This window comes from Somniosus microcephalus, chromosome 6 (assembly GCF_052327205.1).
Source record: "Somniosus microcephalus isolate GS21.2 chromosome 6, FLI_Smic_1.0, whole genome shotgun sequence".
Taxonomy (NCBI): Eukaryota; Metazoa; Chordata; class Chondrichthyes; order Squaliformes; family Somniosidae; genus Somniosus; species Somniosus microcephalus.
Window position 1 is genome coordinate 241,869,193 of NC_140992.1, and position 24,217 is coordinate 241,893,409.

The window sequence follows — 24,217 nt, forward strand, 5'->3', positions numbered from 1 at the left end:
TCAAGACATTTAATTATATAAATAGGCTTGCAGATCTCCCGTAATATTGCACACGGTGAGTTGGAGGATATGCTGTTTTCTATATAATTCTATGCTGTTTTATAACAATAGGGGTGTCATGCCATGTACACCATAATATTAGAAGCCAATGAATTATAGTAAGCGAATAAGTTAAATTTAATTCTTATTACTTGATATTCTAGGATTTTTTACCAGTGCCTTGAAGATCAAATTCCATGATTTTTTTAAAAACCATAAATGAGTGATCTTTATTATTATATATACACGAGTACACTAGCGTAGTGGTTATGTTATTGGACTAGTAATCCAGAAATGCGCAGTTCAAATCCCACCATGGCAGCTGGGGAATTTAAATCCAGTTAATTAAATAAATCTGGAATAAAAAGCTAATATCAGTAAGGGTGACCATGAAACTATCGGATTGTCGTAAAAACCCATCTGGTTCAATAATGTCCTTTAGGGAAGGAAATCTGCAATGTGATTGACTCTTAACTGTCTTCTGAAATGGCCTAGCAAGAAACTCGGTTGTGAAGAAGGCGGCTCACCACCACCTTCTCAAGGGGCATTTAGGGATGGGCAATAAATGCTGGCCTTGCCAGCGACGCCCACATCCCGTGAATGAATAAAAAAAACAAGCTAAACTGTGAGAGAGTAGAACTACAGGGTACAGGATCAAGCTAGTAAATGATAATTTTAGGAATATTTCAGGAAATATTTCTTCACACTCAAAGTGATCGATAGATAGAATAAACTTCCAGATAGAGTGGTGGAGGCAAAAAACCCTGAAAGCATTTACAAAACAACTGGATGCCAAAATGGTGAATATTAGGAGCTCTCTGAATTAATGAATTCAGATGGACTAAATGGCATCATCCTCCGTAATTATCTTTTGATATTGTGATCACTAGTCCTATGTATTTAATTTTCATCCCGTACTTAAGTTCACAAACATAAGTCCAAGTGCAATATAATTAAACACATTGAAATAAAGAGTAGCTTGCCTTTCAAAAGCTAGGCTTTATTAACCTTAAAAAACCAGCAGTACATGTTAAGCACCCAGTCTCAACCAAACTGTAGAGAACTGAATTTAAGATGGCCACCACAGGTCACATGGAATCAACTAACCAATAAGTTTACAGCATATATCTCAAGGCAGGAAAACAGGCAACCAATTACAATGCTTCTTATAAAACAAGAATAATCACCACACACATCAAGCAATATGTTTCTGCATTATCGAGTTAGAGATGGCTCAACGTTTGTGCAACTCATTGTCAGCAAAACTGAAGCCATCCTGTTTGGTTGTCACAAGTGCATCTAACTCCAGCTCCATCAACCTCCCTGGCTGCAAGTTCAACTAAACTGGTCTTCAAACTCAGCACTCTGTTGGAGCTGAGCTTTCAAACTGACATCCAATCAAATGTCAAGGCTTCCTTCACTGACTTCTATAATATTGACTGTTAAGCGCTATCTCACCTCATCTGCTGCTTTAACCCTTAACTACTTTTCACCCCCTTAAAGAGGTATTTCTCAAATGCCATCCTTGCATGCCTTCCTTGTCTCCTCGCCCTCACCCACATGTTGTAATAAACATCAACTAATCCAGAACTCCACAGCTCGAGTTCTCTCCTCTCACATCTATTCCCCTTCCACCCACGTCTTCACATGGTTCCACTGGTGCTCACTGTCCCAGTGAATTGATCATCATCCTTGTTTTCAAATTCCAGCACAGACTCACCCAACCCACTGAAATTCCTTTTTAAGATCACTTCATCTTTTTGATAAAGTCCCACATAAGAGATTAGTGTGCAAAATTAAAGCACATGGGATTGGGGGTAATATACTGGCATGGATTGAAAATTGGTTAACAGACAGGAAACAGAGAGTAGGAATAAATGTGTCTTTTTCGGGGTGGCAGGCGGTGACTAGTGGGGTACCGCAGGGATTTGTGCTTGGGCCCCAGCTATTTACAATTTATATCAATGATTAGGATGAGGGAACCAAATTTCATATTTCCAAGTTTGCTGACGACACAAAACTAGGTGGGATTGTGAGTTGTGAGGAGAATGTAAAGAGGCTTCAAGGCGATTTAGACAAGTTGAGTTAGTGTGCAAATAGATGGCAGATGCAGTATAACGTGGATAAATGTGAAGTTATCCACTTCAGTAGGAAAAACAGAAAGGCAGAGTATTATTTAAATGCTGATAGATTGGGAAATGTTGATGTACAAAGGGACCTGGGTGTCCTTGTACACCAGTCACTGAAAGCAAACATGCAGGTGCAGCAAGCAGTTAGGAAGGCAAATGGTATGTTGGCCTTCATTGCAAGAGGATTTGAGTACAGGAGCAAGGATGTCTTACTAAAGTTATACAGGCCTTGGTGAGAACACACCTGGAGTGCTGTGTGCAGTTTTGGTCTCCTTACCTAAGAAAGGATATTTTGCCATAGAGGGAGTGCAGCGAAGGTTCACCAGACTGATTCCTGGGATGGTAGGACTTTCGTATGAGGAGAGATTGGGTCCACTAGGCCTGTATTCACTAGAGTTTAGAAGAATGAGAGGGGGTCTCATTGAAACGTATAAAATTCTGACGGGGCTAGACAGACCGGATGCAGGGAGGATGTTTCCCCTGGCTGGGGGGTCTAGAACGAGGGGTCACAGTCTAAGGATACGGGGTAGGACACTTAGGACTGAGATGAGGAGAAATTTCTTCACTCAGAGGGTGGTGAACCTGTGGAATTCTCTACCACAGAAGGCTGTGGAGGCCAAGTCACTGAATATATTTAAGAAGGAGATAGATATCTAGCCACAAAAGGCATCAAGGGGTATGGGGAGAGAGCGGGAATATGGTATTGAGATAGAGGATCAGCCATGATCATATTGAATGGTGGAGCAGGCTCGAAGGGCCGAATGGCCTACTCCTGCTCCTATTTTTCTATGTTTCTACAATTTTAAAGCTGAGGAAATCCAGCAAGATGGTATAAAACAGGGGTGGTCAAAATACGGCCCATGGGCCCAGTTCATTCTGGAGCTCGAGCTGCACATTGGCAGATTATTATTTGAATGGCAATAGATTGGGAGAAGGGGAAGTGCAACGAGACCTGGGTGTTCTTGTGCACCAGTCGCTGAAGGTAAGCATGCAGGTGCAGCAGGCGGTTAAGAAGGCAAATGGTATGTTGGCCTTTGTAGCAAGAGGGTTCGAGTACAGGAACAAGGATGTCTTGCTGCAGTTGTACAGGGCCTTGATGAGACCACATCTTGAGTATTGTGTGCAGTTTTGGTCGCCTTATCTGAGGAAGGGTGTTCTTGCCATGGAGGGAGTGCAGCGAAGATTCACCAGACTGATACCTGGGATGGCAGGAATGATGAATGAGGAGAGATTGGCCCGATTGGGCTTATACTCACTGGAGTTTAGAAGATTGAGAGGGGATCTCATCGAAACCTATAAAATTCTGTCAGGCCTGGACAGACTAGATGCAGGAAGGATGTTTCTGATGGCCGGGGAGTCCAGAACCAGGGGTCATAGTCTAAGGATAAGGGGTAAGCCATTTAGGACAGAGAGGAGGAGGAATTTCTTCACCCAGAGAGTGGTGAACCTGTGGAATTCTCTGCCACAGAGGGCGATGGAGGCCAGTTCATTAAATATATTCAAGAAGGAGTTGGATATATTTCTTAAGGCTAAAGGGATCAAGGGGTATGGGGAGAAAGCAGGGACCGGGTACTGAATTTGGATGATCAGCCATGATCGCATTGAATGGCGGAGCAGGCTCAAGGGGCCGAATGGCCTACTCCTGCTCCTATCTTCTATGTTTCTATGTTTCTATGTCTGAGTCTTGCGAGGAGGGGCTCTGAGGAGAGCTCACTCAGGGTTACTGCAGCCTGGGAGTAGGCAGCGACCCTGAACCGGGGCATTAAAAAAATAATGAGGCTGCCGGGACTGCTGCTAGATGCCTGATGCAAATCTGCATCGCTTTCATATCTCGGAGCCGGCCTAATGTCTGTCTGTGGCTCTCTCTCACCCAGGCTCCGTCAACCACTTTTCTAAAACCCGCCGCTCATCGCTGGCTAGTGGAAGCGCTGCTGCGCGTGTGCACTGCATGCTCCTCCTCCGTCGAGTCATGGCTGCTCATCTTGACAACTCTTAGTTTTACCAACAAGGTCACCCAAATCTCTCTGAATATTTGAAAGTTTCTCACCATTTAAAAAATATTCTGTTTTTCTATTCTTCCTACCAAAGTGAATAATCTCACATTTCCCTACATTATACTCTATCTGCCACCTTACTGCCCACTCACTTAGTCTATCTATATCCCTCTCCCAGAACTGAACCCACTCCAATCCCTGAACTCACCCCACACTCCCAGCCCTGAACTCACCCCACACTCCCAGCCCTGAACTCACCCCACACTCCCAGCCCTGAACTCACCCCACTCTCCCAGCCCTGAACTCACCCCACACTCCCAGCCCTGAACTCACCCCACTCTCCCAGCCCTGAACTCACCCCACACTCCCAGCCCTGAACTCACCCCACTCTCCCAGCCCTGAACTCACCCCACACTCCCAGCCCTGAACTCACCCCACTCTCCCAGCCCTGAACTCACCCCACACTCCCAGCCCTGAACTCACCCCACTCTCCCAGCCCTGAACTCACCCCACACTCCCAGCCCTGAACTCACCCCACTCTCCCAGTCCTGAACTCACCCCACACTCCCAGCCCTGAACTCACCCCACACTCCCAGCCCTGAACTCACCCCACACTCCCAGCCCTGAACTCACCCCACTCTCCCAGCCCTGAACTCACCCCACACTCCCAGCCCTGAACTCACCACACACCCCCAGCCCTGAACTCACCCCACACTCCCAGCCCTGAACTCACCCCACACTCCCAGCCCTGAACTCACCCCACACTTCCAGCCCTGAACTCACCCCACACTCCCAGCCCTCAACTCACCCCACACCCCCAGCCCTCAACTCACCCCACACCCCCAGCCCTCAACTCACCCCACACTCCCAGCCCTCAACTCACCCCACACTCCCAGCCCTGAACTCACCCCACTCTCCCAGCCCTCAACTCACCCCACACTCCCAGCCCTCAACTCACTCCACACTCCCAGCCCTCAACTCACCCCACACTCCTGTTATGTCCGTGTATAATCAGACACAGACTGCGGAGAGCGGTACAAACGGTGTTTACTCAACGTGGCTCAGACTGCAACTGAACTGTACAGATTACTACTCAAAGTTATATACAGGTGTGGTCACTGCCGGTACTACAGTGTACATGAGCTGTAGAAAATAGTTCCCCCCTTAAAAGGTATATACATAACAATTCCTCCCCTTTTAGATTAACAGTACCACAACACTCATTTAACAATTAAATATCAAACTAATTACAATTAACACTTTTAACATACAACATTAGCTGAAAATAGTCTATTTATAAATTCAGTCTTTGACGAGGCTTCCTGATCCTTTCTGGATAGCGCCTTTCCCGAGTGTCTTGCTCTTGGTGCGGAGGCGATTCTGGCCCCCTGTCGTCAGTTGGTTCATCAGCTTCCGATGCTACTGTTTCTGGGGTAGATGCTACCTGTACGTCAGGTTCATCACCAGGTACATATGGGCGAGGCATGGGGTTGACTTGTTCCTGTGACTCTAGGATCTGGTCAGCATGGCGTCTCACGATGCTCTCCCCAACGTCCACTGTGTACATTAGTGGGCCCTGCCGTGTGCATATCATTCCTGGCTGCCATTTTTCTGTTCGGTAGTCGCGGGCCAAGATTGGTTGCCCTACATTGAAGCTCCTTGTTGGCTTCTCATGGATGTGCTGGAATTGCTTACTCTCAACATCTCTTCGTACGTTTGGTCTGAGCAAATCCAGGCGAGATCTTAACCTTCGGTTAAAGAACATCATGGCTGGGGCCTGGTTGGTGACTGCATGTGTCGCATTCCGGTAGGCGAACAGGAAACTGTCCACTTTGTGCTGCAGCGGAATGTTGTCATTGTACATAGCCTTTATTGCCTTCTTAAAGGTTTGTACGAACCTCTCAGCCAATCCATTTGTGGCTGGATGATACGGGGCAGATGTGTAATGCCTTACCCCATTCTTTTTCAAGAACCTCCGGAACTCTTCGGACACAAACTGTGGTCCGTTGTCGGCGCAAATCTGTTCTGGCAAGCTATTCCTGATAAAAATGGTCCATAGGACTGCAATAGTTTTCTCCGTGGTGGTGGAGGACATTTTGATGACCTCAGGCCATTTCAAGTGCGCATCCACGGCTATTAAAAACATTGAGTCCATGAATGGACCAGCAAAATCAATATGCACCCGTTGCCATGGAGATGAGGGCCACTCCCATGAGTGTAGAGGGGCCTGTGGTGGTGCATTTTGGACTTTCTGGCATCCTGAGCAGCTCTTGGTCAGGTCCTCAATTTGTTTATCGATTCCCGGCCACCACACATAAGCCCTGGCTAGGCTTTTCATTTTTACCCCTCCCAGATGACCCTCATGAAGCTCATTGAGCACTCTATCCCTTAACTTGGGTGGAATTACCACTCGGGATCCACACATCAAGGTCCCCTGGCACACTGACAGCTGTTCTCTCCTTGTCGAGTATGCTGGCAACAGTGAGTCGCCATGTGCTGGCCCCTTCACCGTCAAATCATATACCCGAGACAGTGTCTGGTCATTTCGGGTTTCCTTTTCGATACAAGCATTAGTTACCGGTAGGTATTCAACTATAGTCGAATGGAATATTTCGACAGGATCCACTGCTGGTGCTTCCTCCGCAGTAGGCAGTGGCAGGCGTGATAGCCCATCAGCATTTCCATGCTGTTTCGTGCCCTTATATTCAATCTCATAGTGGTGCGCCCCTAGAAAAAGTGACCATCTTTGTAGTTGTTGCGCAGTCATCACCGGAACGCCTTTCTTTGGATTAAAAATGCAGACAAGAGGCTGGTGATCAGTCAGCAAGGTGAATTTCTGCCCGTGCAGATAGTGATTGAACTTTTTCACTCCCCACACTAGGCTGAGGGCCTCCCTGTCAACCTGGGCGTAGTTACGCTCGGCTGAGGTTAGTGATCGTGACGCAAAGGCTATTGGCCTCTCTGAGCCGTCCGAGAATTTGTGTGACAGCACCGCTCCAATGCCATAGGGTGACGCATCACATGAAAATCGAATTGGTAATGCTGGGTTGTAATGGGCCAATACCTCTTTCGATGTGATTAGTGTTTTGCTCTTCTGGAAAGCTCGTCTACATTCGTCACTCCACTTCCATGGCACCCCAGTTTGCAGTAGGGTGTTCAGTGGGTGTAGTATTGTAGACAAATTTGGCAAGAACTTATGGTAGTAGTTTACCAGTCCGAGGAACGACCGCAGTTGTGACACATTTTCCGGTGCTGGAGCCTTGACTACAGCCTCAATCTTCTCTGGGGACTTATGTAACCCCTCTTTATCGATAACGTGGCCACAATACGAGATCTGTTTTCTAAAAAACTCGCATTTGGGGCGGTTAGCTCGGAGCCCATATTCCTGCAATCTAGTGAGCACCTGCTCCAGGTTGGCAAGGTGATCACTGTCATTTTCGCCCGTGACAGGATGTTGTCCAAATAACATTGGGTCCCTGGGATCCCTTGCAGGACTTGTTCCATTGCCCTCTGCCAAATAGCTGGAGCTGATGCTACCCCGAATACCAGCCGGTTGTATTGGTAGAGACCTTTATGGGTGTTGATTGTGAGGTATTTTTTTGATGCTTCTTCTACCTCCATTTGCAGATACGCCTGGGCCAGATCAATCTTAGTGAAGCGTTTCCCTCCAGATAGTGAGGCGAAAATATCTTCAATCCGCGGAAGTGGATATTGTACGGTGTGAAGGACCGGGTTCACTGTTACCTTAAAGTCCCCACAGATGCGAACCTTCCTTGGTTCCCCAGGCGTGCTGCTCAACGACTTTTTCATCACAGGGACGATGGGTGTAGCCCACTCGCTCCAGTCTACCTTGGACAGTACACCTGAACGTTCCAGACTCTCCAGCTCTGCTTCGACGGCTGGGCGGATCGCATAAGGTACCGGTCTGGCCTTAAAAAATTTTGGACTCGCGTTTTCTTCAATTTTAATCATCGCTGTCATGCCTTTTAGTGTTCTGAGTCCTTGCTGGAACACTTCTTTCGCGTCAGTTAGGATCTTTGACAGTCGCCCAGGTGTGACGTCGTCATCCTTTTTGTCAGCCACAGTCAGTGCCTGTATGGAATGCCAATCCAATTGTATTTTCCGGATCCATTCACGTCCCAGTAATGGTGGTCCTCCATCTTGCAATACATACAGGTCTAGTTTTGGTGTTTCCTTACTGTTATATATAACGGTCACCCTTATTTTTCCTTTGGGGTAGACTTTTTGCCCCGTGTACGTCTTCAAAATAATTTTTGTGTCTCTCAAGGGTATGCGTGAGAATAGCCGCTCGTAGTCCCGTCGGTTTATGACTGTTAGGGCTGATCCTGTGTCCAATTCCATCTTTACCTGGACTCCTGCTATCTTGAGAGTGACCCAAATGGTTCGGTGATCCTCTGTTGTGATCACATTATGTAGTTTCAGACAACTCAGTTCCCTGCTTTCGGAGTCGTTATCACTCTTTTGTTCGTCTGAACTATTCTCCGTTATCTTCTTGTACTTTCCTTTGGTCGGTTTCTTATTGCTGGTTTTCTTTCCCGACCTGCAGACTCGTGCTATGTGTCCTACTTTTCCACACTGTCTGCACACTTTGTCTTTGAACCAGCAATCATTCTGGTCGTGTGTTGTTCTGCCGCAGCGATAGCACTTCTCTGTTCCATATGACATTTCGTTTGTGCCATATTCTTGCGGTCTCTGTTGTATCTCTGCAGCGCCCCGTGCTGCTACTTCATATGATACCGCAATGCTGAAAGCCTTTTCCAGCATAAGATCCTTTTCAGATAAAAGCCGTTTCTGGGTTCCTTCACTTTGAAGCCCACACACAAACTTGTCCCTTAAAGTATCTGCTAGTCCCGTTCCAAACTGGCAGTGTTTCGATAGCTTGTGCAGTTCCGTTAAATACTCAGCATTACTTTCATCTTTATGCTGGTTCCTTTTGTGAAACTTAAATCTTTCTGCTATCAGCAGCAGTGTGGGGTTTAAGTGTTCCTGTAGGATTGACACTATGTTTTCAAAATCCTTTTCTACTGGCTTCTCTGGGGTTACTAGGTTTCGTAGTAAGCCATACGTTTTTGCACCCATTGAATTCAACAATACCAGCGCTTTCTTGTCATCTGGCACTTCATTCGCCTTGCAGTATACTTCTATGCGTTCGACATATGTCGTCCAATCTTCGACTTCATTGTCGAACGCTGTGATACTGCCACTCTTCGGCATTTTCGGGTGTCGTTAGACTGGCTTAAAATGGTGTCTCCCGCGCTTTCCTTTCTTCCCCGCTGCAGCTTAAAATGGTGTCTCCCGCGCTGCTGCCAACGCCGCTCTCGGCGGTCCTCGTGGCAAATGGCGACGCCCTGTGGGTTTCGCGCACTGCTCCTGCGCTGCTGCCAACGCCGCTCTCTGCGGTCCTCGTGGCAATGGCAGCGCCTCGCGTTTTCCTGCGCGTCTCTCTCTCCCGTTGACGCCGCTCGGTCCTGAACACCGGCTGCGCCCTGTGCGCTCTGCCCTCTCTCTCTCCCCCGTCGATGCTGCTCGGCCTTTTTCTGTGCCGCTCGGTCAGGCTCTAGCCTGCCGCTGTCCGGGAAGGGTCTGCGCAGTACCTGTTGCCAGCCCGTTTCGCTGGACCACCGTGACTGGAAAGCCAAGCCTGGCTCTCGACAGCCTCCCCTGCGATGCTCAAATCTCCGCTGGATGACTGGGCGGTTGCCCGTGGTCGACGCCCGTGCTTCTGGATTCGACCTTCTTCCACTGTTCTCCAGGAGCGAATCCCTGGGAGGTGATGCAGAGTTGCAGGTAGGTTCGAATCTGCCTCGTCGCCACTGTTATGTCCGTGTATAATCAGACACAGACTGCGGAGAATGGTACAAACGGTGTTTATTCAACGTGGCTCAGACTGCAACTGAACTGTACAGATTACTACTCAACGTTATATACAGGTGTGGTCACTGCCGGTACTACAGTATACATGAGCTGTAAAAAGTAGTTCTCCCCCTTAAAGGTACATACATTACAACTCCGAGCCCTGAACTCACCCCACACTCCCAGCCCTGAACTCACCCCACTCTCCGAGCCCTGAACTCACCCCACACTCCCAGCCCTGAACTCACCCCACACTCCCAGCCCTGAACTCACCCCACACTCCCAGCCCTGAACTCACCCCACACTCCCAGCCCTGAACTCACCCCACACTCCCAGCCCTGAACTCACCCCACACTCCCAGCCCTGAACTCACCCCACACTCCCAGCCCCGAACTCACCCCACACTCCCAGCCCCGAACTCACCCCACTCTCCCAGCTCCGACGACTCTTTAGTTTTACTGAATAAAGAGACTGGCACTGCGTCTTTCCTCTCCCAGTACCCAGACTATGATTACAGGGGGTTTCTCCTCGCTGTCTTCGACATGGGAGTGGATCTCACAACACAAGGACTCCAGGTGATGGCACGCGATTGTAGTTCAGGCTTTGCGAAGCCTCAGGCTCCCGTACTCAGCACACTCTTGTGTCAGAGACCCCGCAGACTCGAGCTACGCCGACTTGCAGTACAATATATAATCGATCGATTAATTATTTCATTTATTTAATAACAGAATATTTTACTATTTTACACTATATTTTGTGTATTTAAGATAGTATCTGAATTCGTGTTTATGTTTATGCAATGTTTCCTCAATTTTTTTTTCGTGCCTGATCCCTTTAAATTTGCTGTGCGGCCGTGCAGCCTGCGTGGGACCTCGCGTTTGCTGCGTGACCGCGCAGCTGCACACCTTGGGAACATTGGTGTGTGGCCCTAAACAGTTCGCCAAAACTTGTTAAGTGGCCCTCCAGCCCAAATCATTGCCCACCACGGTATAAAAGATATACCATTTGGAGGTACGTTCTTGGAATGTAACAGTACTGGGAGGTGGAGCGTGGTGTAGCAGCACTGGGGAGACTTTGGTCTTGGGGTTTGGCAGAACTGGGGTGGTGGTCTTGAAGGTTGACAGCACTGGAGAGGTACTAGAGTCTGGCAGTACTAGAGTGGGAATACTGGGGTTTGGCATCACTGTGCAGAGGGAACCTGAGGATTGGCTTTTGCTCTGGTACTGTGTCCTACAGCCGGGATTTGCTTCCGCCAATGGTGTGCAGCGCTGTCTCTGCTCTAATTTGTATGGTCAACTCATTTGCATGTCCTTCTGCAGTTCATTAGCACAAATCCCATGTAAGATGGAAGTATTAAGCGGAGGCCTCTTGGAAATTAGCAGTGCAGCCTTTATAAAGCCAGGAATGGTTGATCATTGCACCAGCAGGGTGAGGGAATAGCATGTAAGTAGGGAACTTTTTGCCAGACAGAGTTCGCTGTCAGGGGTATTTGGCGTCCTGCATGAATTTGTGCCACTTTTAGAACATGTCGTCAAGTGGGAGGTCAACCAAAGGCACCCAAAGAAGTGATCAGGGCATTGAAAGGAGGCAAAGAAGGGCTCAAAATTTTACAGAAAATGGCCTACAAATCCTCCTGAGATGCAACAGATGGCTGGGTGCCCATGGGAGGAAACCTATTTTACATGCCATGTGGAGGGAGCTGGTAGTGGAACTAAGTGCCAACTCTTTCACGGCAGAACTGCAGACCCACAATGGGGATATTGAGTGAATGGTGGCTATTTCTCTTCAGGCAGTTAAGGGAGTGTTCTGTGGGGGCTCACAAAGCAACAGTGGTGCCATCTAGGTCACCCTGCAGCTTGGCAAAGACGGCTGGATGGCCCTATCTCGCTGCTGCCTTGCTGTTATGCCAAATTGGATGAATTCCCAGCTTTGCAGAAAGGTGTGCCAATCATCTGATGAATACATACCCAAACTTCACCCTGGATCGTATGATACAGATCGCGTGTAGCTGCCTGAAATAACACAGTGTGATAAAATTGCGTGGCCATGACCATCATAGACACAGCAATGAGATGGTGGCAGGTCCCATGCAGTGGCTGGTACAGATCCTCTATTGCCTCTTTGATGAAGCACACTCTTACTATACAGTTCCCCACTAAGTCTTCATAGGACGTGTGTTGCACGTATTTTTTTTGAGGTGGCGGGGGTGGATGGGGGTGAATACCTTGTAGGGCACTATCTTCTCAAATGCTGCCTCACTCTCCTTTTGTCCATCCTCTCCTGCTCCTCCTCTTCCATGATAATGACATACAAAGGTATGCCCACTGGGACTCTCAAACCTGCGCTTCAGAAGCTCCCATTGTGTAGGGTGTGGGGGCAGGGGCCTCACAGTCCCACAAGTAGCCAGAAACAAATCCAGTATCCAGGCAAAAAGCACAAAAGAAAAGTCACCTGAAACAACAGTAATTCTGCTGTAATTACTACTCAAACTTTCAGCAGTCTTCAAGCTCAAGCTGTCTCAGCTGATCCAAGCTGCAATATTTCCCATTCTCGCTTCCCCCTAATGAATTGTGAACTGCAGGAAATTCAGGGCTCCACTGGCCCTCATTTTAATAAATGCAAATCAAGTACACGGGGATGCAGGAAGGGCAACGTTTTGTTAGGAAATTCAGGCGCACCAGTAGTAGCAGATCTTTCCTTTTCCATTCACACTGCCAGTCTGTCTATAGGTCATCAGATCACAGAAACACACTCAGGGAGTTAAGTTATGGCAATTAAATATGGACACTGGATTCTGGACACTGACATAGGGGATTGGTATGTAAACAGACAGAAAGGCTCAAATTAAAGAGAATGGCCTAGAAATTCAGTATAGCCACTTTTGGGGCGGTAAAGTCGGGCGGGCGCTAAATTCAGCGCCCGCCGGAAAGTGGAGGCCACTTCGCCGATATTCAGTAGCTTTGGCCAAGGAGTTTGGGCGAGCGCTGAAACTGGCGTTGCACTCCTATCTTTAGGCGCTAAGCCGGCGGTGCAGACTGATAACGCCGAGGCCGGGCGCAGCGCAGGTGCGGTCATGTTTTGATTGACAGCAGACACCCTGACGCCAGCCAGCTCTTAAAGGGGGAAGGGTCGACTTTGTCTGCTGCCACGCCCTGGATAGTGGAGCCCTGCAGCTAGGCCTGAACACTGCTGGTGGACCCAAATAGCGCCTGAAGCCATGCAGAAGGCCCGTGAACGAGCGCAGCGCTTCTCAGAGCATGCTTTGAGGGTGCTGCTTAGGGGTTTGGAAAAGAAAAGAGAGATCTTGTGCCCGGACAGCGGCAAGAAGGCTCCCAGGAGGCAGTACAGGAGAGCCTGGAGGGAAATCGCCCAGAGGGTCTCAGCCAACAGCGATGTCCCCAGGACTGGTGACCAATGCCACAAGAAGTACAACGACCTCACTCGGTTGGTCAGGGTGAGTACCCTTTCCAGTGTCCTCCTCATCCTTGCATGTGCACCTCACATTATGGGCAAAGGGACCGCAAAGGCCTAATGGCCAGCCCTCCTCCCGCAGCTATGGCACTGGCATGACCATCAATAGCACTTTCTGCACTTTACACACTGGCCAAGCTATTCGACCATGGGAGGCAGTGCACACAACAACAGGGCACCACACTGGCCAAGCTATTCGACCATGGGAGGCAGTGCACACAGCAACAGGGCACCACACTGGCCAAGCTATTCGACCATGGGAGGCAGTGCACACAACAACAGGGCACCACACTGTACTTAGAGGCCGTCCTTTCTCTTGCAGGCCAAGCTGGCGCAGAATCTGAAGAGCCGGACTGTCACCGGGGGAGGCCGTGTCCAGTTCCAGGAGCTCAGTGACCTGGAGGAGCGCGTGGCTCGACTCATGCGTGCCCGGGTGGTTGGCCCCGTAGCTATTGGAGATGCCGACCCTGTGCTGGGCCCCAATGGTAAGGACATGACCGTTTGCACCTCTCTCGTTCCCCTTGCGCTTCAGATCTACATCCTTTGCCACTGTCCCACCAATGCGCATAATGCCACCACTCATGCCTCCCTCGCTGACGCCCTGTCCTCACTCTAAAGCTACTCTTGTGCCTTCCTGCTTTCAGCTGGTGAGGAGGAGGTCCCTGAAGCTGAGAGTGCCAGTCCCTCGGAAGAGGAGGACGACGAGGACCAAGAGGAAGGCGGCACATCGGGGGAACCCTCATCCGCGCCAGGGGATGGCAATGGAGGGGAGACGTCTTGCCTGGAGGAGAGCCAGGGGGAAGTGTTGCAGGGGGGTGTAGCTCCTGGGCCCAGTGGCGTCCAGGCACGCGGGAAGGGTCGGGCAGCACGGCGGCCTTCTCCCCAGAGGGGGGAAGTGTTGCAGGGGAGGGCAGTTGCTGGGCCCAGTGGCGTCCAGGCACGCGGGAAGGGTCGGGCAGCACGGCGGCCTTCTCCCCAGAGGGGGGAAGTGTTGCAGGGGAGGGCAGTTGCTGGGCCCAGTGGCGTCCAGGCACGCGGGAAGGGTCGGGCAGCTCGGCGGCCTTCTCCCCAGAGGGAGAGTCCGGCCTCCAGTCCGGAGACGGTCCTCGCCCAGGAGGTGCGCCTCCTTGATGAAATGTCCGCGGACTCGGAGCGGCGCCACACCGAGTTCATGGGGGTTGTGGGACAGTTGCCTCAGGCCATTGAGTCCCTGGCTCATAGTGTGGCCGATTTCGGGGACTCACAGGCCAGGGGTGTCGACCAACTCGCGGCAGCACAGGACGCGAGTCGAGAGTTCCTGAGTGGTGCCGTGCAGACACTGGCTGGTCTGATGCGGGCACAGACCAGGGCAGTTCGGGCACTCACTTCTGCCACACTCGCTGTGTCTCGGAGGCATCGCCAGGGCACCCGCCGCCCTGCTGCAGCACAGCGGTCTGGCCTTCACCAGATTGCTGCGCTTGCTGCAGTGCCAGCCCGGCCGAGTGCCAGTGTCTCTGGCGACCAGCAAGCGCCTGGCATCAGCCAGCTTGCCCCCATTGCTGCGGCCGCCACTGCCACTCCCCCAGCCAAGCTGCGACGAGCTGCTGCAGAGACTGATGCTGCCCAGCCACAGCTGCAGCAGTCAGCAGCCGGCCCCTCCAGGGCCGGACCTCGTCTAGGCCGACCCCCAAGGGCATCTGCCGTCACGCATTGTGCCCCCCAGGAGCCTTCCCCCAGCCTTGCAACACCCACAGGGCCCAGGTTGAGGCGGAGCAACAGGTCGGGCAGGGGCCGGAGAAGCCTGCACAAGGACTCGCCCTCTCGGCACACCAAGTAGAGTGTGTTGCCAACTGTTTTTTTATATGGGGGTGTTTGTGTTCTGTATGGGGGGGTTTGTCTTGGTTAGGCCGAGGATGAAGGCCAATTGGATGGACAAGTTTTGTTATTCCTCCCCAGGTTCTGGGAGTGAGATATGTTTTTGACTGTTTTTTGGGGGTCTTGTCTGTTTTTCTGTTTCATGTGGGAAGGGCCCTGAGTTTGTTAAATAAAGCTTTTTATTTATTCAGCTTGTCCAGGTGTCATGTTTCAAGTGGTTGTTGCGTTAACCGGCTGAGGGCTTGCGGAGCGGCTGCATTCAGGTGCGTTCATTGCCACAAGCCATTCCCTGACAGGGGGCCTAGATGTGTCGTTCAATAAGCCGCCGGCGGACGGCCCTTGGACCTTGTGGCTCCCTCCTGGGCTGGTACTCCTCCTCCTCCTCCTCATGGTCCTCCTGCTCGTCCTCCTGAGGTGGTGGTCCAACGTGAGGTGGCAGTGCCTGAGTCCTGCGGATAGCCAGGTTGTGCAGCATGCAGCAAACGACGACGAACTGGGAGACTCTATCCGGCGAATACTGTAGAGATCCGCCGGAACGATCCAGGCAGCGGAACCGTTGCTTGAGGACGCCAATCGTTTGCTCTATGATGTTCCTTGTGGCTTGATGGCTTTCGTTGTATGCCTCCTCAGCAGGGGTCCTGGGCGCATGGAGCGGGGTCATGAGCCATGTACACAAAGGGTAGCCCTTGTCCCCAATAAGCCATTCCCTTGGTGGAGGCTGTGCCTCGAACATGTCAGCCACAGTAGTCTGGCGCAGGATAAATGCATCGTGGCTGCTGCCTGGAAAGCGGGCATTGACAGCTAGGATGCGCTGCCTGTGGTCACACACCAGCTGTACATTGAGGGAATGGTAGCCATTCCGGTTGCGGTAATCCTCGGCATTGTCGATAGGTGCCCGCATAGCCACATGCGTGCAGTCAATGGCGCCCTGCACTATGGGGAAGTCGGCGATCCTGGCAAAACCGACTGCACGCTGCTCCTGCCTCTCTAGGGTCATGGGGAAGGAGATGAATTGGTGTCTCCTTGCGAAAAGGGCATCGGTGACCTGCCGGATGCAGCGATGCACGGCGAACTGGGAGATGTTCGCTATGTCCCCAGCAGCGGCTTGGAAGGAGCCGCTTGCATAAAAGTTCAGAGCCACCGTGACCTTCACTTCCACCGACAGAGACGTCCTGCACATCAGCTGTGGACGCAGATCTCTGTGAAGCAGCTGGCAGATCTCTGCAACCACCTCCCTTCTGAAGCGCAGCCTCTTAACACAATGCGCGGCAGTCATGGTGAGATAGGACACCTGCTGCCGGTATTCCCTGAGTGGGTAAGGCCTACGTTGCCGACGCCTGATGGCCCCTCTGCGTCTAGGCATGGCTGGCCCTCTCACACAGCGTCTGCGAGCCCTTCGCACATAATGCTGGAACTGAGGGTTGGAACCCCATGCAGCCCCCATAATAAACTTGCAAACAGTGAAATCACAATGAGTCAAATTTCCAAGCTTTGGCCAGATGCCAAAAATACCTCTCCTATGTTGTCCCAAATCAGTAAGGTCTGTTCCTTGGTCTCTGTCCAGAAATCCAAAGCACTAAAGTCATTGCAGCAAAATGGCTGGCCTTTATAGTTCAGTCTAAGTGCCCTTTAATTATCGCTCCCCGAGGCCCGCAGGGCCTCTGCTGCGTTCCACTTCACAGTTCTTAACAGCGCCACGCCCACATTGGGCGGGCGCCACTGAATTTCCGGTTTGGGGCGCACAAACAGCGTTGCACGACGAAATGACGTCATAAGCTGCGCGCGCAGCTGAGCGGGCGCAAACACTTTGCGCCGGCACTAAATGTCAACTGAAGTTGGGCGTAGGCGCAGATCGGCCTGCGCCCGGGCGCTAAGTGCCTAGCGCTCGAAATCTACCCCTCTTATGGCGCTAACGGCTGGCGAACGCAACTGAATTTCTAGGCCAATGTTTTCACAAACAAGAGGTGGAAATGTAAATGGTACAAAAGCATGTTTTTCATCTGCCATGGTGTAAAATTGAATTTTTAAATATATGCAATAATAGATTTACCTGTTCCACAAAGAGTCTGCTTGGAAAAGAAAAGTTGCATCTACACATTTATTTCACTGGCAAGATAGAAATCAGGAGAAAAAAATGTACAGGGTGAAGGCAGTAGTGAACAAGCACTAGTTTAAATGCATTTTTCTGGAACATAAATAACAATGATCAGAATGCAAAGGGCATACATAAAGAAACTACCTGGGACACACAACATATAAAGGTTTGATCTCCTTCCATTCGTAACAGTGGGAGAGAGTTTCATCCAAAATGTATAAACAAACAGAATTAAATTTTAAATACTACTTCACAAAGTAGAGACTGCCAAATGTTTTCAAAGTATCTCAATGGAATCATTGCCAACAGTAGATTTGGAAAGACAAAAAGGAGAAAGAGGCAGACGGAGCAGATTGTGTTACAGCTTAGAACAAGACAGATTTGAATCTTGAGAATGCATGTGAATCCGCAGTGGAGCTGCGCAGGGAGCAGACAGAAGGCACCATGAAGGGAAGATAGCGCTGAACAAGTTAGCTCTCATCGAGGACTTGGTTCAAAACTTGGGTGAAAGCAAAACAGAGACATAGATGGAACACAGACACAAAAGACAAAAGTGGAGCAAAAGGAAAGAAACTGGGACAGTGGGAGCACACTGAGCAACACAACTCCGTGAAACACGTTTCTGAAAGGCAGCAAAAATTACTCACCACATAATTAGGAGGAATTCTCGCTCCGAATCCTAAGGCAGAAAACTTCTTGTCACTAAAAGAGTTAAATTGAAACATAGATCAGAGGAAAAAGATGGTGCTATCAAATTAAATACAATTTCACCAAATATCTTGACAATTTGAAAAGTTGTTGCTTTAATATCAGAAGAGGTGAGGCAAGTCTTTACATTCATTTTCTCTTCCAGCTTAGCACCACATTGGGGGGATTTTAACTGCTAGCGGGTTTCTGGCGGGAACACGCTGGTTTCAGTTAGATTCCCACCCACCTTTAGCAGAAGGAGACCACAGGCAATTTGAACTATCGGGTCTCATTAACATATCGCTGGCTGACTTGGTGGGAAGCAGGTGTGCAAATTCATGCCCTCGGCCAGCTGCCTGCTCTTCCTGGCTCCACAAAGGGAAGTCAAAAACCTTTGTTGAATGACCTTTTCTGTTTACAATCCTCTTCTGACTAGAGTTCACCTGGCGGGAAAGCCGCAGTGGCTTCCCCGCTCAGGTCAGTGTTAAAATGGAGCTCGGATTTCGATGATGCCACCAGACTCCATTTTAAATATTTAAAGATGGACTCCACTGGAAGACCAGGTTAAAATCGAAGACATCGGGATCCAGGCAAGTCACCTGGTCAGTTTTAACTGCCTACCCGCCCGACGTAGGGTTAAAATCAACCCCATTGGTTTTAGATTCAAACATGGCAGCCGGCAACTATACAAGTGCATCATACAAAATAGTGGAGGACTTTTTTCCTTTGTTTGTCACTTGCTTGAAATGTTTATTATAGGTTTTTTTTTTTAATTGTAACGACTGTGGTTTCTAGTCATGTCTACAGGCTCTTGAATAATAAAAGATTTTCAACTGGCATTTGTCTCATTGATTTTTTCCTCCTGTATTTTTGCTCTCTCCAAACTGCACACCTCCTATCACTGAGCGCATGTTCAGAGAACCTGTTCACAGGCCTCCAACAATGTTCTTCTGAATTAGCTGCCAAGAGGAAGATAAGAACATGCCAGAGCTGCTGTTGCCATTGGTTTCCCTTCTTTCCTGCAGGGAGGCACCTGATCTCTGCTCATTGCTTCCACACAGCAATAGGGTTGAAATCGGGAACTTGCAGCGGAGCAGGGGATCAAAGTGGCCTCCAACTGCTCTACAGCAGCACTCGTTGTTCCAATGTGCTGCATCACTTCACTACAGCGTCCAGTAAGCCTCGCCAATGTCTGTTGGCCCCTAGTAGCAATACCACAGAAAAGTAGCAGTGTTGGCACCAAACATTGTTCCCACATTTATCAGCTTGATCCACCCCAGAGGCCTGCCAGTAACTCTCTGTCGGTACTCAAAATCTAGGGAATATTGCACACCTGGCAGTAATGTCAGATTACTACAACTGCATAATTCAGGCGTGCAATCAATGGTAGGCAGGAATACAATGGAATTGGCCAATTGGTATCACTATGTAAAATAATAAACAGCAAAATAGAATGCAGCATTATTTGAGGGACCTGTTGTGCTCATCAAGGAGAGGCATGCCAGTGCTAGGGAAATGGAACATTGTTTTCATGCCTAATCGGCCACCTGTTCGACATCCTGCCGATTTTCCTTTCCAAATATTTTTTCTCTCCTCCTATTTTTATCCTGTTCCCACCTCTTCTGAAAGCATTGGCTCTTTTCTGGTTTCACAGACACTGAAGACCGTCTGGGGTCGATTTTCAGTGTGCCGTGAGGCGGGCTTTTAGGCGTGCGGGGGGCTAAAATCCCGAATTCGGGGGTCCCAACACCATCCCGCACCCAAACCCGCCTCCATGTAAGTTTCAAAGGAGGCGGGTACCCGCCCCGCACTGGGACCCGCCGACCCGAGGCGGGAAGGGATTAGTGTCAATTAACTGCCTGTTAACAGGTAGTTAACAGGCAGTTTTTAGCCTAATCCCTATTTTGAAGGTTGTCGTGTGGGATTCCCGACGGCTCCAAACCACGCCAGGTTAGAGGAGTCGGGCCGTCGGGTTGAAGGACTTGGAGGGGTCGAGATGTCGGTGTTCAGGTGAGTGATGGGTGCATGAGTGCAAAGGTAAGTGTGTTACCCGCTGGGCGGGCTCAACAAGGTCAATCAAGTTAAAATCGCGTGGATTTGCCGCATCTCGATGGAGGCGGGACTACAACCCGAAAGTTGTAGCCCCGCCTCCATCCCAACTTCTGAATGAAAATCCAGCCCTCTGATTCCTCATTGAAGTGGCTATTCTTCATGTGTGAATCTTGCCAGTGATAGCAGGCTATTTGACCTTAGGGGCATCACAGCAGCTCCCAGCATTCCTCATGTGGCATCCAGAACGAAAGGATGCTGGAAGGACTTAGTGAAGATCCAGGATCAAACCTGCAATATCAGGAACTCGCTGGATAAACTCACTGAACCACCAGGAGAGCCCAAGGTCAGGTACATCACAAGTTAAATACAGAGTAATATTCTCTCTACACTGCTCCAGCCTCAAAAAGCTAACTTTCTAATGTTAGTAAGGCATTTCAGTTTTCCATACCAACTATTCCCAGAGCCTCTTTAAGTGAGATTATCCATTTAGTGCCTAAATGTGCGATGCTTTTTCACTGTAAACTCATGACCACTGTCAATTAGACCAAGACTGCCCAAACTTATTTCAGTTAAGACTCTTACAGCTGTCCGAAAGAGAGGCTCATCATCAGTTGGAGCTAAAATCCAAATCAAATCTCAAAGATGAAAGGTCAGTCTTCTAACCAGATAATGTAATTCCTTCTACCTGGAAGCTTCAAATCTCCAAAGACTTGACTAATGGAAACTAAAGATTGCATCACAATGTTCTGCTGGTGCAGTTTTGCTATATAATAGTTCAGTGGTGAATAAAGCCAATCATACTCGGCAGGAATTACAAAAGGCTGAATGAACTGACTAAAATACCAGCCCAGATGGAGAGTAATGAAGGCCATAATTCTGAGCTTTGATTGGTAGTAGCAGAAAATGGAAAATAACAAAATCTGTTTTTTTTATCAAAAGGGCTGTTTTTCAAACTCTGAATTCATCGTATGGTTTGCGTAGAATTGTCCATATCCTGAGTACCATTCAGACAATGCGTATGCTGACACTGACCAACCTATAACAGCACTGTCTTACCACAACTTCCAGAATGCCACTTCATTGGCAGCACAGCTTCACTCTCAACTGCGAAAACGTTTTTAAAAATGAACGTTTCATTACTCATGAAAGCTGCCTGCCAGCAATAACGAATCAAACGGGTTGGAGATAACAACAACCTGTTTTAGGACTCAGAATTCCCCTTCCATTCGGCAATCATTCTTTCCATGCAACAAATAGGGGAGACAAGCGTATCAGCAATCCAATAAAAAGCTGCCATTTACCAGGGGAATGGGAATTCACGGTCAGTGTGAATTTTCTGCACTTGTGGCATTTGAAAATCCCTTTGTGTCAGTCTATCAAGGAGAAAGGTCAGGTCCTAATGTTTACTAGTGTATGCCAAGGCAATCTTCGATACAATCCAATGCTGATGTCATGATTAAGATTCAAATTTGGGATTTGTGTAGTAGGAATAAAATCTTAATACCACTTTCATTATCCTGTTCCCATTAAGTAAAAAGTGCATGTATTTAAGGGAGCATTTGTTCATAAATAGATGTTAAATGTACTTATATGTCTTGCATGCTTTCTCAGCAGGTTTATCCAGTAAGTAGCTAAGCCACAAAGAGCAGAATGATCCCACATTCGTCCCTAAATCTGCATTCAGTTAGCTGATTTCTGCCAGAACAGTGGGAGTACAGTTTACCTCAGTGGCCTTGGCGTGTGGAGGAGATCAAAAAATGGCCAAGGTTCCTGCCCCTGGCTACTGCTGAAGGTGAATGTGTATGGATATAAATTTCAGGACAGGATAGTCCCTGCGGATGAATTGCCTACCAACACTCAGTCAAGGCTCACAATTGAATATTGTCCCCTTAAGCAGGGCATCAAAAGGTGGCTAGTGCCCACAGACCCATGCCCCAGCAAATAAACAATGCCATCAGGGGATAAGCTGAGGGGAGAAAATCGGCAGAAAAATTAACAAAAAAAAGTTGTTGTTGTAACATTTTGCCTAAACCATTCAACATTTAGTATAGCAAGTACTATATTTGGAACAAAATATAACCTCAACACAGGTGCCCCATGGAGTGAAAGGCTCCAGTTCCCAAAGATTATATTGGCAGTGGCCAATGCAGCACTCATGGCCGTACCCTGCAATGACTTAGTGGATGACCTGCAAGGGGTGCAAATGGATGAGTGAAGGTGCCTGTATCCAATTATGAATTAAAACAAGTAATTAAAAACCTCAGAGTTACAAATTCTGCACCAGTAGGTTCATCCCTGCGAGTATAGCATTGTGTAGCAGAACATGGCTGGCAGTTTGCATCACCCCTTCACATCCAATGCTTTGCTGAAACAATATTCAGGCGCATGTTTCTAATAAGATGTGAGAAGACTCGCACAAGGTGTGATTCATTAATCTTGAGTAGCCTCACATCCTAAGTTCTTGTCCTACTGAATTATGAATGGACTTCCTACCAAATCTGCCCCTATCCATTTGTCTGTATCTATATTGAAATACTTCCTTCCAATGTTTAATGGACGATAGCTGGCTATGTGTCTGAGTAGCTTTTACAATGTTGGCTACCTAACTACTTCACTTGAGCAAGACTCCTTCCACAATAATGGACATTAATCCAGGACTCGCCCTCAGGACAGACTTCACTATAACTGGCAGTTGTTCAGATGCTGATTTTCTTTCATGGTTCTTTATATATCATGGAAAGCAGAAAATATTAAGCTATTTAATTTTTGCTTACTTTTAACAGAGCCTGGGAGGAATATCCTTTTAAACAGTGGACATTTTTGAAAACAATAGCTTACGTTTGGTCAAGAGCTAATTGTTCAATTCACCACAATACTTTTACAGTAGGTACGGGGTACGGTAGCATAGTGGTTATGTTACTAGACTAGTAATCCAGAGGCCTGGACTAATGATCCAGAGACATGAGTTCAAATCCCACCACGGCAGCTGAGGAATTTAAATTCAGTTAATTAAATTAAAAATCTGGAATTAAAGAGCTAGTATCAGTAATGGTGATTGTCATAAAAACCCAACTGGTTCACTAACGTCCTTTAGGGAAGGAAACCTGCTGTCCTTACCCGGCCTGGCCTATATGTGACTCCAGACCCACAGCAATGTGGCTGACCTTTAACTCTGAAATGGCCGATCAAGCCACTCAGTTGTACCAAACCGCTGTGACAAAGTCAGCACTGTGGGAGTACCTTCACCACAAGGACTGCAGCAGTTCAAGAAGGTGGCTCACCACCACCTTCTCCAGGGCAATTAGGGATGGGCAATAAATGCTGGCCTTGCCAGCGATGCTCAAATCCCAGGAACAAATAAAAACAAAAGCTGTCAATCTGCTCAACTAATCCTTCTCTTCCACCTTTGCCACAACTTTACTGGAACTGTCCCGGAACATATAAACATATTTCCGGTGAAATTATGGCAGGGGAGTGGGAGCAGCTCAGAGGAAATTTCAGGAAGTCTTGGTATGTGGGAATCATCGGGAAACTTGAAAGACATAGCACCAGGAAGTAAATAGCACCTTAAAGAGGTACATTTCTAATGTAGAAAATGAAGCCAATTTTATCCTTGTTTTAGTTTTAGTTTTCATTTTGGTTAGGTATCTTGTAAGAACATAAGAAATAGGAGCAGGAGTAGGCCATATGGCCCATTGAGCCTGCTCTGCCATTCAATAAAATCATGGCTGAACTTCTACATCAATTCTACTTTCCCACCCTATCCCCATGTCATATTCTAGGATACAGTAGAAACTGAATGGTACAATTTTACCTCCATCAGCCATTACAAAATTCAATTGGCAGGTTGTAGTAGGAATCCCTTTTTCTACTTCATTTTATTGCTGCGAGCACTGATTTAATTTCAGCCGTTAATACCTCGCTCGCAGATTTTTGATGAACAGCACATTGATCAGTGAGGCACTGACAGTACTGCTGTTAGTTTTTAGGTGAAGTGAAAGCTTTGAGAACTGGATGAAGAG

The 24,217-nt window shown here is 48.5% G+C and overlaps 1 protein-coding gene across 1 annotated transcript in view; it reads right to left on the reverse strand.

The window, feature by feature from the left end:
- Positions 1-24,217, reverse strand: part of cpne7 (copine VII) — a 202,783-nt gene that overhangs the window by 15,918 nt on the left and 162,648 nt on the right. The window contains exon 12 of the mRNA XM_085991647.1: positions 18,104-18,158. Within this exon, the coding sequence (XP_085847773.1) occupies positions 18,104-18,158 (55 nt within the window). The remainder of the gene's footprint in view (positions 1-18,103; positions 18,159-24,217) is intronic.